The sequence below is a fragment of the Coenobita brevimanus genome, chromosome 60 (assembly GCF_032717465.1).
Source record: "Coenobita brevimanus isolate Jiangsu-jjx chromosome 60, ASM3271746v2, whole genome shotgun sequence".
In the NCBI taxonomy this organism is placed as follows: Eukaryota; Metazoa; Arthropoda; class Malacostraca; order Decapoda; family Coenobitidae; genus Coenobita; species Coenobita brevimanus.
In genome coordinates this window covers 2,248,246-2,264,414 of record NC_137013.1, presented here as the reverse complement: position 1 = coordinate 2,264,414, position 16,169 = coordinate 2,248,246, and the positions used below count along the sequence as shown (strand labels likewise).

The following is a 16,169-nucleotide window of genomic DNA, read 5'->3' as shown; positions in this document are numbered from 1 at the left end:
ATTTTTCAAAATTTTTCTCCAATCAGCATGCATCCAGCTCCTCTATTTCTGTTTCTTGTCTGTTTCCTTCCTTGGCCAACTCCTCATTATTCATCTTTGCATCTTTTAATTCTGCCTTTAAGTCAGCCATTTTCCTTGTCATTACATTCGTATCTTTTTCCTACCTCCTTCATTCTGTCAGTAAGTTTAGTAGACACTTCTGGATCTTCCTTTTCTTTAATAATTTTTTCCATTCTTAGTACACTTTTTCTCTCAACATGACATTCTTTCTCTTCATATCAGTATCATTGTGCATCTTTGCACACATGTGCATCTGTGTGTGTGGGGGCACGTGCATTTCTTTACTAAGAGATATTTGCAGGTCATGGTGACAGCACAAGCCGCAATGTGCCCACCCTGGTGCGAGACATCTCAGGAGTGGGACAGGTGGTGTGTGGCAGCGCACACACTTTGGCGCTCTCACTTGATGGACGCACTGTATGGTCCTTTGGTTCAGGTTAGTTGCATCACTCATACTCTAGCTAAGTCCTTGTTATATAGTGCCTTTTTCTGACATCCTGTTTCACTATCAAATGCACATGTGTTACATGAATGTCGCATTTCAAAGTTTTATTGCTACCTCAAAAGCTAATTCGCCAGTTTTCCTCAATTTGCAGTACAAACTGCTTGGAGAAATTTGAGATATTTTGAAATGCATCCCTTACTTGTAACATTGAATGCCTGTATTACTTTTGTGTGAATTGTCAGATTCTTCACCTAACTCGATACTCTTGTTGCATGTTCACCCATGTTAGTTCATTGATTTCTAGTGGCTTGTGATTCTTGTGATTGTGATAGAGTGCTTTAATGCAGTAAAATACTGTACACCTTTAAGTGATGGTACAGTACAACCTTTGTGACAACAGTAGATGACTCTACAGTTAAGGCAGGGACAAAGGTTTACCTACTATTTTACTGTTTCTGTTTCCATCCATCCATCATCCAATCCTACATTGCCCCATGAGGACCGTAGGAGCCCGGGGCTAGGCAGTTGGTCCCGACATTTAAGATGAGAGTGACCAGCCTCACTCATCCCTGAGTGGCATTACATGAGCAATCAACCCCAACCACCTCTTGGATATAAACCTTCACCGGCTCAATCCGATTGGAGTGCAGTAATTACCCACTAAACCACCAGGTGCCAAAATTTGGTTTTATGGTTACCACCCAGCGTAATAGATGGTTTCCTGGTGTTCAGGAAACCATTTGGCTTGTCACTCAGTGTAGAGTCACCCACAGGCAGAAGGAAGAGGAAAGAATGAAGGAAAGAATGACAGAAGAGGGAGTGTAAAGTCACCTGTAGGCAGAAGGACAAGGAAAGAATGAAGGAAAGAAAGACAGAAGAGGATGGAAGGAAAGAAGGATGGAGGAGAGGAAAGGGCAGACACCCAACAGCAGCACTACATCGAGTGAGTGGATGGTCACACTTTGGAAATATCTGTTACTTGCCTCCCAGTTAGGGCAAGGAGATTGGCTAGTCAAGGGTTCGATAAGGGACGTATACCCAGTAACAGATTAAATATGTCTTTTCGGAGGCGTGGGTTTGTATCCCACTGCTGCCACCAAATGTCATAAAAATGTCATAAAAGACTTTGTAACTCCTTTGTGGTTACTTGTAGTTGAGTTATATATATATTAGACTTGTGGACGAGCGGTTATTATACTGGAGTAGCTTGTAGTAGATAATCTTCTTTCCCATTTGTCATGTAGTGACAGGAGAGGTAAAGAATAGTATGGGACTATTTTTATTTGTCTTGGAAATATTAACAAGTCTCTCACACAGAGCGAAGTATAGAGTCCAGTCCCGCTAGCTATCTCTCTGTCTCGCTCTCTCTCTCTCTCTCTCTCAAGTTGCCAAGCCCTTCTCCCTGCGACCTGTCTCTTCTATCGCCTGTCTCCTTCTAAGCTCTTTTTCCTAAATTCTGGTGAAACAGGAGACGTATCACGTGTGTTCCTTGTGGATGGAAAGTTTAAGAAACCTGTGTGTGAGTATGTGTGTATGTGTGTGTATGGTCACTAGGGCTTTGTTCACGGGTGGATTGCAGACAACTAACTGCATCATCTCCTTACTGGCCACTGTCGTCAGCTTTCCTCAGTGTAATTTGCAAGCTCATTTCCCATTCCCAGGCTCGCATAGAGCTGTCTATCTATCTATTTATCTATCTATTTATTATGATTTGTAATTATAATATGGAGTCCTGATAAATATTCTCCCTTATCGTTCCAGTGTCATCACATTCTGTAAGCCTAACCATGCCTATGTGTGTTTCTGGTACTTACCATTGCAATATGTACCTTATTTTGTAGGCCTAAATTGTCATAAAATGGAAAATAGAGATTTGAGCTTGGGGTACCAGGGACCAGTTAGGATAAATCCTTTAGGTTCCATGTTTATGTTATCAGGCAGTGAGAGAAATGCCTGCTAATGCACAGACTCCTAGTTGGTCCCAGGCACCCCTAAGCTCAAAACCCAATCTTTTTTTACGACAAATTTGATCTGCTAAATACAGTATATAATGTTATGGTAAGTACCAGAAGCACACATTGGCATAGTTAGGTTTATAGAAGATGATGACTAGGACACAATAAGGGAGAATATTTAATGTGTTACAGAGTATACATCCCCATCGAACTCTGGACCAGCCATTCACTTTGCCCCTAGCTGTAGACTCGCTGAGGTAAATGTTCAGTTTAGTTCAGGAACCGTGGTCACACAGGACATGTTCGAGCACTTCTTGCTTCCTTAATTGCTCTTTTTCTCAATATAAGGTCAGTAGGAAGATTTCTGGACGATTATTTTGGAAGGATTTGCAGATGAGTGTGTCCATCTCGAGCAAGGAAACTTTCAACAGTAGTGGAGGTCAAGTCAGTGCCAATATTATCCATCCATCCATATAATATATACTGTAATTAAGTACACAAGTTGTAATGCTCATTTTGTGATGAATATTCTTATAACATTAATATTATTTAAAAAATACTCATAATTTTTAAAATACCAATGGATGTTGGTTTTACCAACATTTGTTTACATGTAAGCCGACTGCTCACTCACGATCACAGATTTCTCATGTTGGTAAAACATGAAAAACTACACCCAACAGGTTAGTTGTATCCGCTACATCATGATTTGTGGCTTCTCCAGATTAAGCTGTGGCCAGTTGATAGTAACTCTTTTCAGTCTCCCATCTAGAAAGCTGCTTGAGATTTAACAAAATTTTATTGTAGTATACCACTTCTTTAGATCTATTACTGTATAAGTACCAGCATAGATGGAGCAGCAGTATCCTTCGTGTTTATCATCACTTTATTCGTATGAGTAAAATTTAGCAGGAAACAATGATCCTTCATCTGATTCGCACGGCAACACTTACTTGTTTTTTCTTGCTGTGATAGAATGACTCATATGACCATCTTTTAAAAGAATTTCATTGCTCTTGCTATTGCCCTTTGGATTGCTGGTGCTTGAAAATGTTCCCATGTTACCTTAGCTTTAAAGTTTGTTTTCCTTATTTTTCTGATGTTTTTATGGTATTGAAGTTATTCTGCTTCTTGTGTGAGTGAGGGACACAGCCAAAATAACAGCCCAGTGCCCATCCAGTGCAAACTGATTAGGGTCTTACATTAAATGTAGGAGAGCTGCCTGTATTTATGGTTGAAGTCAGTTGCATGTTTCTGCAACTGAGGGTCCACTCCCCACCTCCAAAGAGGATGTGAAGAGACTGGTTGAAACCTCGCATAGATGCCAGGCAGTCTGTTTAGAGTGTTCAAAGGGAGTAGAACCTTGGGCACTGCAAATTGAAGTGTTCTATGGTCTCTTCAACCTGGGGACACTATTGGCACCAAGGGTGCTCCATCATATCCAGATGGTACAGGTGACTTGCGAGGCCCATGAGGTCCAGCCTCAACATTGTGATTGCATCATCAACATCCTGACGGGTGGCAAACCCAAGGACGTGGAGAGGAGTCAGTACGATAACGCCCCAGGTGGGAGGCAGCGAGGTCAGTCCCAAGGTTTGCATTCCAGTACGACATGCAGGCACTGAATGCGAGATTAGGGAATAGGCAAAATCAGGTGCCTTAGTTACCAGCATGCTGGAGGTCAGCACCTGCCTTGCTGCTGCATCAGCAGTTTCACTGCCACGAATGCCTTCATATGAGGGGATCCACTGAAGGCAGAAATGCCAGGGGGGAGGGGCAAGGAGAATGAAGTACACCAAAATGGCATGGACTAGTTTGACATGAGTCAGCGAACAATCTGATAGGAGGAAGGTACGTGAGGACTGTGAGTCAGCATACAAAACCACCAGTTGGGGGTGGAGGAAGGTCCGTACAAACTCAAGTCCCTGGTGGATGGCTACATCATGCTGCCCATTGAAAGACCAAACTTTGCATAAGGAAAGGCCCTCAAAGTAGGCAGTTGAGGCAAAGGATGATGGGGGGGGCAGGGGGGAGTGGGACCCACCTGTGTAAATTCTAAAGGAGTTCCCATAAAATATGGGAGTCCATGTTAAGAATGAGTTGCTGTGCCAAGACTTCGTCAGCTGACTTCTGAAACAGGACCAGGAGATAAGGGGAGGTAATCACAGATGAATCCATCCAAGGGGGGATGGGGAAGAGCGGCCACTGGGGTGAGCTGGGGAAGATCAAGGGACAGGGTGTGTCAGGCCTGGATGCTGCAGAGAAAGAAGGGTAATTGCACTCAAGGCAAGCCGGGGGGCTAGTGAAGGACATGGATAGGCAGTAGAGGGTGGAGACAGGGTGGCTGGAGGGATGAGCAGAAATGCAGTGGAGCAGCCGACGTCCTACTCCATGCGATAGATGGAGAGGGGCATCACCCCAGATTCCATGTGAAATGAAACAACAGAGGTGGACCTGAAAGCACCAAGGTTAATATAAAGTGCTGTGTTCTGGATAACATCCAACTTACTGAGGTGAGAGTGAGCAGCTGATCCATAAAGGGAGGAACCATATGAGAGCTTGTTCTGGATGAACACCAGGTATAGGCAGAGTACAGTACTTCTGTCTGCACCCCAGCAAACTCTGTCAGCACACTTCATGATGTCCAGGCACCTCAAATGGCTGAAGCACATAAGTCCACTTTTGTGCATGTTAATTGTTAGCCCCACTCAGCAGCCCAGGTGGCAAAAGCATCCACAGCTTGTTGAAGGTGATGTTGGGCCATCCATAATGAGGCAACACCACAGAGGATGGATATAAAGTCACCACTCACATAATGCTGGAATGTTGTATCCTGAAGCTCCCATTTTATGAAAATTCTTCATTATAGGGCCATATGATTACATGTTAAAGGGTTTCATGGTACCCAAGCCAGTCTCAAGTTCACCGTTTGGGGCAATTTTCATTTTTTTTTATTCCGGGACATTTCTATCTATCTATCTATAGCCCGACGCCCTAATCCCGCAAAGGGTGGCCGCAGACAAAACGCCTCCAAGTCACTCTGTCACCCACCATTTGACTCCCCTCCCCCCAACTCACCCCCCCTCCCCATATACCTCTCAACTCCATGCCTCCACCTCATCCTCGGTCTACCCCTCCCTCTCCCTCCCTCCACCTCACCTACAGTACATACACCCTTTTAGTTAGTCTTTCATTCTCCATTCTCTCCACATGTCCAAACCACCTCAGTGTATTTCTCCTAATCTTTTCAACCACATCCACATCTACCCCACAACGTTCCTTCACTTCTTCATTCATCAACCTGTCCCTCCACGTCACTCCACATGCTCCTCTCAAGTAACTCATTTCCACTGCTCTCACTCTTGACTTGTTCCCCTCTTGCAAGGTCCACGCCTCGCTTCCATACGTCAGGGTAGGGATCACAATACCATCATGCAGTGGCTTCTTGACTTCCATACTCACCTCCCTATTTCTCATCACTGCTTTCAGTGTACCAACAACCTTTCTTCCCTGCTGTATCCTTTCACGTACATCATCCCCCAAAGTTCCATCCTTACTCATCACACTACCCAAGTACTTGAATGCACTCACATTCTCCATATCCTCACCATCCAACCTCACTGCACACTCTGTGACTTCATTCCTCTCAAACACCATAACTTTACTTTTGTTTACATTAACTTTCAGCTTCCTCCTCCTACACACTGTCCCAAATTCATTCACCAAACCTTGCAACTCCCATTCATCTTCACTCAACAATACTGTATCATCAGCAAACAGCAACACCAGAATCTTCCAAATCTCACCCTCATTCATTAGGGCCACCCCCACATCCACTGCCCTACCTTGCACCTCCTTTACAACCCCATCCATGTATATATTAAACAGCCATGGAGACATCACACGCCCCTGTTTCAGTCCCACATTGAGATCAAAGAACTCACTCAGCTCACCATCCACTCGCACCGTAGCCCTAGCTCCCTCGTACATACTCTTCACAGCACTCAGCAATTTCCCCTCCACTCCATATATTCTTAATACCTTCCACATACCTTGCCTGTCTATTCTGTCATAAGCTTTCTCCAAGTCCATGAAGGCAGCATACACTTTCCTTCCCTTCTCTAGATACTTCTCCACTAAACATCTTAGAACAAATATCTGATCTACACACCCTTTTCCCTTCCTAAATCCCCCTTGTTCTTCTCCAACTAGCTCCTCTGTCATATGCCTAACCCTATCAATGAGTATTCTACCATATATTTTACCAGTCACACTAAGAAGGCAAATACCCCTATGGTTACCACATACTTCTCTCTCCCCTTTTCCTTTGTACAGAGGAACAATTATACCTGATTTCCAGTCCTCTGGAACCCTTCCCTCTTCCCAAGCCAATCTACACAACTTCCATATCCACTCCACAACAATCTCACCCCCATACCTAAGCATTTCACCACACACTCCATCAATTCCTGGGGCCTTTCCCAGCTTAATCTTCTTCATCGCTTCCACTACTTCCGCCCTACTGATCTCTTCCTCCCTCCTCTCATCTCGTCTTCTCCCAGCCATTCCCCAACCACTTATACTCACACTGCTCTCACTCTCTACATTCAACAAATTCTCAAAGTGCTCCTTCCATCTCCTCAATTTCTCTCTCTTCTCCACCAACAATCTATTATTCCTATCTTTCACTGCCCTACTATTTCCCCTTTCACACTGCCTTACTTTCTTTACCTCCTTCCAAAACAATTTCTTACTCTCCCTCCATTTCACACTCAGATTCCTCCCAAACTCTTCATCCACTTTCTTCTTACTCTCCTTCACCAGTCTCTTAACCTCCCTTCTCCTGCTCACATATACCTCTCTCTTCTCTCTCTCATCTTCTCCCCTACCTCTATTCGCCAACCATTCACCATATGCCTTCTTCTTTTGTTCCACAGCTCGTTTCACCTCATCATTCCACCATGCTGTCCCTTGCACACCCTTGCATCTCCTCCTCACTCCACAAACCGCCTCACATGCTGCGCTTATCTCTTCCGTGAATATCTTACATACGTCTTCCACCCCTTCCATCTGCTCTAGCTCATACCTTCCCAATCTTTCTTCCACTATGCTCTTATACTCTGTCATTTTCTCACTATCTTGCAATTTCTCCACTCTTCTCACAGGAGCTGCTTCCTCCTGTCTTCCCCTTCGTCTCCTCAACCACTTTCTTTGCAGCTCTACCTTGGCCATCACTAAGTGATGGTCCGAGACTCCATTCCCCCACCCTCTCCACACCCTTGCATCCAACACTTGTCTTCTCATTCGCTCATCCACACACACGTAGTCTATCATTGCCTTTTGTTCAACAAGTTCACCATCCATCCTCCTCATTACTCTCCATGTATACCGGTGGATCATCTTATGACGAAAGTAGGTGTTGGCTATTGCCAACCCCTTACCAGCACAGATGTCCACCAAAGCACTACCATTCCCATCTACTTCAGCTGGCACACCCCACTGACCAACCACTCCATCCACTCGTACACTCCCAACTTTGTCATTCATGTCTCCAATCAACAGCACTCTCTCGCTCCTCTCAAACTTGTCCATACATGCTTTTACTCTCACCCAAAACTCATCTTTCACTGTTGCCACTCGATCCTCTGTTGGAGCATACACACATACAATCGCCCATGCTTGTATACCTACTTTCATCCTCACCCATACAATCCTTGCACCCACTGTTCCATACTCTCTTATATTCTCCTTCCACTTCTTGCTTATCATCAGACATACTCCCTCTCTTGCCCTCTCATTCACTTGCTTATCATCAGACATACTCCCTCTCTTGCCCTCTCATTCTCACTGACTCCCGCTCATATACCTACACCGTATTCCCATTCTCTCATCCTTTCACCTTCCCATTTAGTTTCAGTCAATCCACATATATCCACTTTTGCATCCTCAAGCACCTGAACAATCTCTCTCTCTTTCACTTCATCATTCACTCCTCTCACATTCCATGTTCCTACCCTCAGAATGTCGGGGACATTTACCTACCTAATAAAGACTTCATTACATACAAACACTAGAGGATTCCCCACCCTGAATGGAAGAGGTTGTGGGCTTGCTGGTGGGAGGTGGAGTGGAGGCCACAAAAAAGAGCAAAGATCGCACAGAGCACATGTGCAGCCAGACCAAGGGGAGAGGGTAGGCACAACTGGGGCAGGAATGCTCAGTGGACCATGACAACAGCCCACGCAGACACGTGACAACCATGTCATTGGCTGATGCAACCCGCGATGTGACGATCACTGGCCGTGTTATATCTGTTCCCACCACTTTTTGACCCTACTTTTCCGTGTTATGACTGTTTGAACCATAATTTGGGGTCTCTGGCCATATTGTCTCTGTCGTTGGAAAGTAGTACGGTTTTCAAAAAAATGGCCAGCTTCTTCCACCCACGTTATGTCTGTCATTTTCGCGTTGTGACCAATTTTGGGCCTCAGGTTTTGCCTTCCGTTTTATGTAAGTTTCGCGCACTAGGATCGCGTGTTGTGCAAGTGGTGATTATCGTCAGCTTAGATCAAGATGGATACTCCAAGAGGATGGGGAAGGTCAGACATGAAGACATAAAAAAGAAGGGGACAAAGAACGGAGCCTCGCGGTACTTCCCGCCTGATTGGGGTGCGGGAGGAGCAAGTACCTCCCAAGGGAAATACAGAAGGAGTACCCATCCAAAAAATTTTTGGACCCAGCCTAGTGAAGAGCCCATGACAAGATAATGCAACTTATAAAGGATGCTGTTGTGGGAGGCAGTCAAAGGCCTCCTGGAGATTCACAAATTTTTGCCAGGAATTCCTGCTAGTGACAGTATGTCTAGTGAATGTGATGGTCAAACTGGAGGAGGACTTCAGATGTGCCTCTCCCAGAACAGAAACTGACTCTTAGAAAAGTGGCGGTCATGCTGAAGCCACCAGGAAAGCTGTTGGCACACCTTCCTTTCAGGCACCTTCCTGACATTGGAGAACAGTATTGTTGGTTTGTATGAAGCTGAAGATGAAGGTTCCCTCCCTGGTTTTGGGAAAGGGAAGAGGTAAAGGCTATCCAGCAGGAAGGGAAGATCCCTAGTGCCCAGCTGTCATTAAAGATGTCAAGGAGAGAGACCTGATAGGCGAGGAGGAGATGGACTGGAAACTTGGTGGGGACAGAATCCAGGCTACAGGCATTCTTAGGTGGTGAGGCTTGCAGAGCAGAGGAAAGCTCTACCTGGGTAAATGAGGAGGCCAGGTCTGCAGGGGGAGGGGAGGAGATGCCAGCCTGAGTGACTCCGAGCACCTGCTGGGGACCTGGAAGTGGAGTAAGGGTACCAAACTGGAACTTGAAGAAGGTGGCCAAGAAGGCTGCCTTGTCCTTGTGATTGGCTTGTCATGCTTGAATATGATTGGCTTCCGGCCCCGACTAGCATAAACGATGCTGCAATGCGGAAAACTCCTCGAAAATGAGTCACTTGGGACAGCGACCATGGTTATCAAATTGGTTACCGTGACACATGAAGCAGTCATGGTTTGGCTGGAAAAAGACAGTACCGTGAATTAGAAAACCATGACTAACAAACCCACAATACTGTATATACAAGTTGACTGTAGTTGTAATGTGCAGTATTTGAGGTAAGCTTGTATTGTCCTGCCTTCATATCTACTCCTATTCATTCTAGTTTTAAGCACATGGATATTCTTTGCCTACACCACCACCTCTGCCAGTCCATTCCACATATTGCATACTTCTGTTCGGGAAACTAAATTTTTTTTACATCGTTGAAACACTTGCTCTTCCTTAATTTGTATTCATGCCCTCTTGTCATTCCATCATCCATTGCAAAAAGATCTCTCTGTCCAATTGCTTTAGACCTCTGACATCTTTTATGTCATAATCAAATGTCTGTTCTCTATCTCCTTTCCCATAATGTGGTCAGTTTTAGCTTCTCTAGTGTTTCTTCATAGGAGTCTCTCACAAATTTGGATCATCTTTGTGGTTATCCTTTGTATCTTTTCGAGTTTATTCATGTTTCTTTAAACGAGGTGTCTATATCACTGCTGCATACTGAAGTTGTGGTATTATCATAGACACTATTATATCTCTCAGCACATCTTCATCTATAAAATTAAAAGCTATTCTCAGTGTGTGTATGTGTGTGTGTGTGTGTGTGTGTGTGTGTGTGTGTGAAATTTATTATATTAGTACCTCTAATTTATTCCTCTTCCCTTCCCAGGTGACCATGGGAAGCTTGGACATGGTGACACAGGAAAGGTTTATCGGCCAAGGGTGGTGGAGGCGCTGCAGGGGCTGACTGTACGCAAGCTGACCACTGGCACACAGGTCTCTCTTGCTCTGGCTGCTCATGGACAGGTAGGCAATTTAGGATAATCATGTAGATACAGTAGTCTCATAGGTTTTAATTGAGCCAGGATGATATGATGCATATCTTGAGACTGTATACAAATTTATTTGTCATGGTATATATGATCTGAATTGGTTCTGCAAGGGTAAAAGTGAAGCCTTATATTTGTGAATGTTTATTAAATATGTGTATGGTCTTGTGATATATTTATGGCAGGTAAATAAATATATACAGTACAGTTTATTATTATATGTACAGTACACATGATGGATTTTTTTCTTGTTTTTTTTTCCTGTAAGCAAGATATCATGTTCATCACATGATTTCAGAACAACCACATGAAACAACAGTGTTAATTTCATTTGTTATGCTTACAAATATTATAGTAAGTCTCCTTGTAGTGTTTTGGCCAGAAAATAGCTTTACAAAATAAAAGCAAACCGATACAAGACCTGTACAGTAAAACTATTAATCCCTTTCGGCCCGATTCCTTGTAAGATAGTTGACCCCCCTTAACCCCTTAACCGCAGGGCGTCACTTTCGTGACGCTTGGGAGCAAAGGATCATACCGCGGGGCGTCACTTTTGTGATTCTGGGTTATTTTGAATTTGCCCGGGCTTTCAAGTGGTGGCTTGTATCATCTATCAGTACTGCCAATGTCCAACACTAGTCAGCACTCCTAATCTCATCTGTGCTCCCATCCATTGTTGACAATTTAGTCATTTCTCCCCGTTCTTGACTCCCCTCCCTACCTCCCCTCCATTACCCTCTCCTCTCGCCTGCCTGGCTGTGCTACGCTAAATAAATCTTCCCTGGAATTTTCCACTGATTTCACCCATTGAAATAAGCCCTATGCCCTATTCTTATACCAAATAATATATACAAAAAAGAAACAAGGTAAGTGAGAATGCCATACACCTGGAATTGGCTAATTATCACCTGTCAACACCTCACATGCACTCGTTTGCTAATTTTCGCTGTTTATTTCCCCTTGAAAAATGCTGTATAATCTATTCTCGTAATAAAAATACATGTAAGAAAGGAAGGGAGAAGCCTAAGTGATATTTACATTCACCTGGAACTACGTAATTCAATATGTATTGTCTAGATTTCCTGCCAATTATTTCATAGCGTATATATTAGCAGCTGTCACCAAGCTGCCATTGGCAAGATTGCACTCCCCCTAGGCAGGCCACCACACTGTATTCAGTTTACTGTTGTCTTTCAAGGTGAAAGAACGTTGAATTTGCACCTGTCCAATTCCGCCGCTTTTTAGCCCCATGCAAAAGGCCCTGTTACCTCTACCCCCTACTAAACCTCGTGTGGAAAGAGGTAAAGGGCTCAGTGACTGCTGTGGAACGTCAGCTGGCTAATTTGTCAATGAAAACGATAGAGAGTGACTACGATCTTTCTGGTGAATAAAACAGTGCAAGTGGAAATGTAAATAATGTGTAAATAATGTGTAAACAGCAAGTGAAAGCAATGAATGTAAATATAAGTGAACAGTAGAAAATAGTTTTCGCAAGTGACAGTGCATAACACAGTGTAAATAAAATAGAAATGAAATAATGTAAATAAAATAGAGAATGTAAATAGAAATGTAAATGAGTTGGAATACTGTACAAGAATACGAGTATATATACTAGGAGTAATGAAAGTGAAAGTTTCACTCTAGCATGTATGAATACTATGAGTTATGAAAGTGGAAGTGAAGGTGACAGATTCACTCTCAACGCTAGTATACAGGATGAGAAAGTGAATGCTACGTATTTTACTGAAAGAGAAATTGAATGCCTACGGCAACAATAAACTACTATTACTGAAGGAAACTTATGGATAAAGACTGTAGATATATATAAGTGTTACATAGTAATAGAAATATAAAGTGTGAGTGTTTTTATGAATAATAAATGACAGAACACCAGCAGCGAACGAGTGCAAGTGGGAAGGTCATACGCGCTCGTAATTTTCATTGCTTTCACAGTGTGTTTTTTTTTTTTTTTTTTTAGTATGGATTCCAAACTATTTGAGAATCATAGATTAGTGTTTCTAGTGATAATATCAGGCTGTGGTAATCATATTACGGTTTGTCGGGAAGTGTAAAGTGGAGACTTCGTTACCCAACTTCAGAGGTCTCCACAAGTCCTACGGTACTTGACGAAGGCTCAGCAAACATCCCAGGAGAAAGCTGAAGGTATGTACTATATGCATATTTAATTTTAATATTGTAGGACTAATAACTGATTTTTGGCAGATATTTTTAGAGAGTCTGTCGGAGCACGAATATGCCCGTGAGACACGCATGTCAAGCAAAAACAAGCCCGCGGTTTAGGGGTTAAGTCATTGTTTTATAACTACAGTAATGTGAATTGTACTTCGTACGAGGCTTGCACCTTAGCACCTGCAAACCTTCATTGTGTCGTATATGAGGTCTGAAGCTTGGCAAATGTCAATTTTGTTTATTAGTTGTGTTAAGAAAATCGATATAAACAAATACAGTAGATATCTTCTGATTTTTCTCACAGCATGTTTTGCACAAAAGTATAAGGCATAGTCAGCTCATCATTCAATCCATTATTGCCCTCCTCCAACCCCCCCCCCCACCTATTTTTTAGAGCATAAGAGCCAGGGGCCAGGCTACTCATGCGAGACAAGTACAGCGGGGTTACCCACTCAATGTCTCATAAATGGCATTATGTGCACAATAAGCCCTAGCTATCCTTGATGTTAGAACTGTAAGGACCATGTCCACTTGGAGTGCTCTAGCCTACCACCCAGCTTAGAATAATATAAAGTCTTTCCTCTTCCTTCTGCCTATGGGTGACAAGCCAAATGGTTTCCTGTATACTATCTATCTGTAGCCCGACGCCCTAATCCCGCAAAGGGTGGCCGCAGATAAAACGCTTCCAAGTCACTCTGTCACCCACCATTTGACTACCCTCCCCCCAGCTCACTCCCCCCCCCCTCATATACCTCTCAACTCCATCCCTCCACCTCATCCTCGGTCTACCCCACCCTCTGCCTCCCTCCACCTCACCTACATACACCCTCTTAGTCAGTCTTTCATTCTCCATATTCTCCACATATCCAAACCACCTCAGTGTATTTCCCCTAATCTTCTCAGCCACATCCACATCCACCCCACAACGTTCCTTCACTTCTTCATTCGTCAACCTGTCCCTCCATGTCACTCCACATGCTCCTCTCAAGTAACTTATTTCCACTGCTCGCACTCTTGACTTGTTCCCCTCTTGCAAGGTCCACGCCTCGCTTCCATACGTCAGGGTAGGGATCACAATACTGTCATGCAGTGACTTCTTAACTTCCATACTCACCTCCTTGTTTCTCATCACTGCTTTCAGTGAACCAACAACCTTCCTTCCCTGCTGTACCCTTTCACGCACTTCATCCCCCAAAGTTCTGTCCTTACTCATCACACTGCCCAATTACTTGAATGCATTCACATTCTCCATATCCTCACCATCCAACCTCACTGCACATTCTGTGTCTTCATTCCTCTCAAACACCATAACTTTACTCTTGTTTACATTAACTTTCAGATTCCTCTTCCTACACACTGTCCCAAATTCATTCACCAAACCATTCAACTCCCATTCATCTTCACTCAGCAATACTGTATCATCAGCAAACAGCAACACCAGAATCTTCCAAATCTCACCATCATTCATTAGGACCACCCCCACATCCACTGCCCTACCTTGCACCTCCTTTACAACCCCATGCATGTATATATTAAACAGCCATGGAGACATCACACAACCCTGTTTCAGCCCCACATTGAGATCAAAGAACACACTCAGCTCACCATCTTCTCGCACCGTAGCCCTAGCTCCTTCGTACATACTCTTCACAGCACTCAACAATTTCCCCTCCACTTCCTGTATACCAGGAAACTCTTTACTATTGTGGGTGGTAACCATATAACCAAATTATGGTGCCTGGTGGTTTAGTGGGAAATTAAAGTGCTCCAATCGGATTGGGCCGGTGAAGGTTTATATCCAAGAAGTGGTTGGGGTTTATTGCTCACATAATGCCACTCAGGGATGAGTGAGGCTGGTCACTCTCATCTTAAACGTCAGGACCAACTTGCCTATCCCTGGGTTCCTACTCTTCTCATGGGGCGACATAGGATTGGATGGATGGTTGGATGAATATTGCACTAACGTACGCTCCTCATGGGGCAGTGTAGGATTGGATGATGGATGGATGGATATCTATCTATCCATCTATCTGTCTGTCTATATGTAGATAGATAGATAGATAGATATTGATATAGATATATATCCATCCATCCATCATCCAATCCTACATTGCCTCATGAGGAGCATAGATGCCCAGGGCTAGGCAAGTTGGTCCTGACATTTAAGATGAGAGTGACCAGCCTCACTCATCCCTGAGTGGCATTACATGAGCAATCAACCCCAACCATCCCTTGGATATGAACCTTCACTGGCTCAAACCGATTGGAGCACAATAATTACCGACTAAACCACCATGCGCCAAAATTTGGTTATATGGTTACCACCCAGCATATTAAATGGTTTCCTGGTGTACAGGAAACCATTTGGCTTGTCACTCAGTGTAGAGCCACCCACAGGCAGAAGGAAGAGGAAAGAAAGACAGAAGAGGGAGTGTAAAGTTACCCGTAGGCAGAAGGACATGGAACGAATGAAGGAAAGAAAGACAGAAGAGGATGGAAGGAAAGATGGGTGGAGGAGAGGAAAGGGCAGACACCCGACAGCAGCATTACATCGAGTGAGTGGATGGTGAGCGCCCCTATATATATATATATATATCATTATCATCATCATCATCATCATCATCATCATCCAATCCTATGTTGCCCTATGAGGAGCATAGGAGCCCGGGGCTAGGCTACTTGGTCCTGACATTTAAGATGAGAGTGACCAGCCTCACTCATCCCTGAGTGGCATTACGTGAGCAATAACTACAACCACCCCATGGTTATAAGCCTTCACCAGCTTAATCCGATTGGAGTGCCGCAGTAACCCACTAAACCACATTCATTCAATTTGTTTCATTTTTGAAGGCTGCAACATGCTTGCATGTGTCGGCCTTGGTCACCTAATGGCGGCTTTCCATGCTGCTTGATCTATGGCAGCCTCCCTGTTCAGTCCCTTAACCCTGAGGACACAATCGATGACCTCGTCCCACGTCTTTTTTTGGTCAGCCCCTTGCAACCCCACCCTCAGTAATAACGCTTCTCACTTTCTGCACCCAATTATCATCCCCCATCCTCTCCACATGCCCAAACCACCTCAATCTGCCTCTCTTCATCACAACA

General features: G+C 44.0%; 1 protein-coding gene across 1 annotated transcript in view; it reads left to right on the top strand.

Moving 5' to 3' along the window:
* LOC145403091 (putative E3 ubiquitin-protein ligase HERC1) overlaps positions 1-16,169 on the top strand; it is a 597,230-nt gene that overhangs the window by 99,016 nt on the left and 482,045 nt on the right. The window contains 2 exon segments of the mRNA XM_080274923.1: positions 362-496; positions 10,715-10,851. Of these exon segments, the coding sequence (XP_080131049.1) occupies positions 362-496; positions 10,715-10,851 (272 nt within the window).